Source organism: Nelumbo nucifera, chromosome 6 (assembly GCF_055504915.1).
Source record: "Nelumbo nucifera cultivar China Antique chromosome 6, China Antique-T2T, whole genome shotgun sequence".
NCBI classification, from domain to species: domain Eukaryota; kingdom Viridiplantae; phylum Streptophyta; class Magnoliopsida; order Proteales; family Nelumbonaceae; genus Nelumbo; species Nelumbo nucifera.
Window position 1 is genome coordinate 38,545,734 of NC_142654.1, and position 2,326 is coordinate 38,548,059.

The 2,326-nt window shown below is 37.2% G+C and overlaps 1 protein-coding gene across 1 annotated transcript; it reads left to right on the forward strand.

Annotated features, from left to right (window-relative positions):
• Positions 1-563: 563 nt before the first annotated feature.
• LOC104586394 (putative germin-like protein 2-1) lies at positions 564-2,326 on the forward strand. The gene is made up of 2 exons (XM_088890231.1): positions 564-759; positions 1,562-2,326. The coding sequence occupies exons 1-2, from the start codon at positions 642-644 to the stop codon at positions 2,110-2,112; spliced, it is 669 nt and encodes a 222-aa protein (XP_088746357.1). The 5' UTR covers positions 564-641; the 3' UTR covers positions 2,113-2,326.

Below are 2,326 nucleotides of genomic sequence, written 5' to 3' on the forward strand. Positions count from 1 at the left end.
GTTATCCTATTGAGGTAATTGATAGTGCTACAGTTGAACTCTTATTTTAATCGATCTGATGAGCAGAGCAGAGTCAAGATTGATCTGGTCTCCTCTCTATTGTTTACATATCCTAACGTATACATATTTATAATATCAACCAACCGTAAGTACACGTACGCCAAGTAATGTCCTCACTCACCTTATTAACAGATGACACATAAATCATGCTTGAATTCCTTCCCTAAGTTTGGCGAAATTGTTGGAATATGTTAGAGGATATACTTGATGAACTTGGAAATATCTACTACATGTATCAAAATCTTTGTTCAATAAAACTATGTGCCATGTCTTTTGGAAGAATTAAATATATCGGTAGGTATGAGATGACTCTTACTGTCGTTATTTCTTTGAGAAAGTGTCCAAATTAAGAACAAGATTTCAAAGAAATGAGAGCAGTTGTGGACTTTGTAATTAATTCCAATAAACAATTAATCCAATCCTGGATTACACGCGGAGACCAGATCAGAAGATACAAGACCATTTCATTGGCTTCACTCTATAAATAGCACAGCTCTCATCCCAACCTTCTCTACCCATCAACCAAGCAATTTGTTCATTTGTTCTGTCAAGATTTCAATATTGCTGCTAGCTAGTGAAAAATGAGTGCTAGGATGATTGCAGTTCTTGTCCTCTTGGCCCTTTGCTCTCAAGCTTTAGCCTCTGACCCAAGTCCTCTGCAAGACTTCTGTGTTGCCATTAAAGACACTGAGACTCCTGGTACTACATCTGCTCTCCCATTCTTTGTCTTTGTTTTTCTTCTGTCACTTGCACAAAATGCAGCCCTATACTTCCACGTATTCAACCAACTAACATCATATTTACTTATAAAGGCCTTCGTTTGTTTTTCGGATTTTGAAAGAGTTAATTACTTTTTAAGGCCTTCGTTTGTTTTTGTTTTAAGGTCTTTGTTTGTTTATGGTTTCTATTGACTATTTTACCCTTATTCTTATTTTAGAAATATGTGGGATTTATGGCAAAATTGATTTTCCTGCGTATCACTTATCTTGGTAAGTGAAACCCTTTTCGGACTTGGGAAAGTTGATGAACTTCCCAATAGATGGTAAATGAAAACAAATTAAAATAGTCAAAAAGGCCCCTATAAGATATATTTACCCAGGTAAATTAAACAAAAAAAGAACTTGGGATAATTGCACTTAAATAGGTAAAAAGGGTCCGGATGTAGTAGGGCACGTTAGGTAAGCAAAATGAGCAAAATGGGAGTTGGGGCTGATTTATGTTTTTCTTTTCCATTGTTTTTATTTTTAATTATTTTGACCAAAATAATAAAATAATGGTAATTTCTGTCTAACAAAGTAAAAATGTTTGGACTAAAGGCGCATTAATTAGGACATGTGTTACACAGCTATTACGTGTTCACTCACTGTGCTTACCTAATGTGCCTACTACATCCGGACTCAGATAGGGTAAAAAAGTTTTTGAAAAACAAAAAAGAACCTAAATGTTTTTCATTCTTTGCTATCAACTGTTATTGACAATTTTGTTATTGTTTTCTGAACAGTATTCGTGAATGGGAAGTTTTGCAAGAATCCAAACTACACAACAGCAGATGATTTCTTCTTTTCCGGCCTTGACAAGCTCGGAAACACGTCCAACCCTGTTGGCTCCAAAGTCACTCCAGTCAATGTGATGCAATTACCAGGTCTCAATACTCTTGGCGTTTCCTTGGTTCGCATAGATTATGCTCCCTACGGCCTGAATCCACCCCACACCCACCCCCGCGCCACCGAGGTGTTAGTTGTGTTGGAGGGTACACTCTACGTAGGCTTCGTCACCTCCAATCCTGAAAATCGCCTTATTACCAAAACCCTTAACAAGGGAGATGTATTTGTATTCCCAGTTGGTCTCATTCACTTCCAGTTCAATGTGGGGCACACCAATGCCGTCGCCTTTGCCGGTTTGAGCAGTCAGAACCCTGGTACAATCACCATTGCTAATGCTGTGTTTGGATCCAAGCCACCCATCAAAGATGATGTTCTTGCAAAGGCTTTCCAAGTTGACAAGAAGGTGATCGATTATCTTCAAGCTCAGTTCTGGATGGACAACAACTAAAACTAAAATATTACTACTACTACTACTACTACTGCTATCAATAACTGATTAAGTATATGCGCAGTTCCTTATGTAAACGAAGGTGTTTGTTGTACACTTTATAACGAAGATTATAATATATAATGTGATTGGTTTTTTATCCATTATAATCTTAAATGTCTCAAGTTGATTTTCTACGTGTAAATAAGAAACGAGTGTGGGCTGTGGTTGGTTA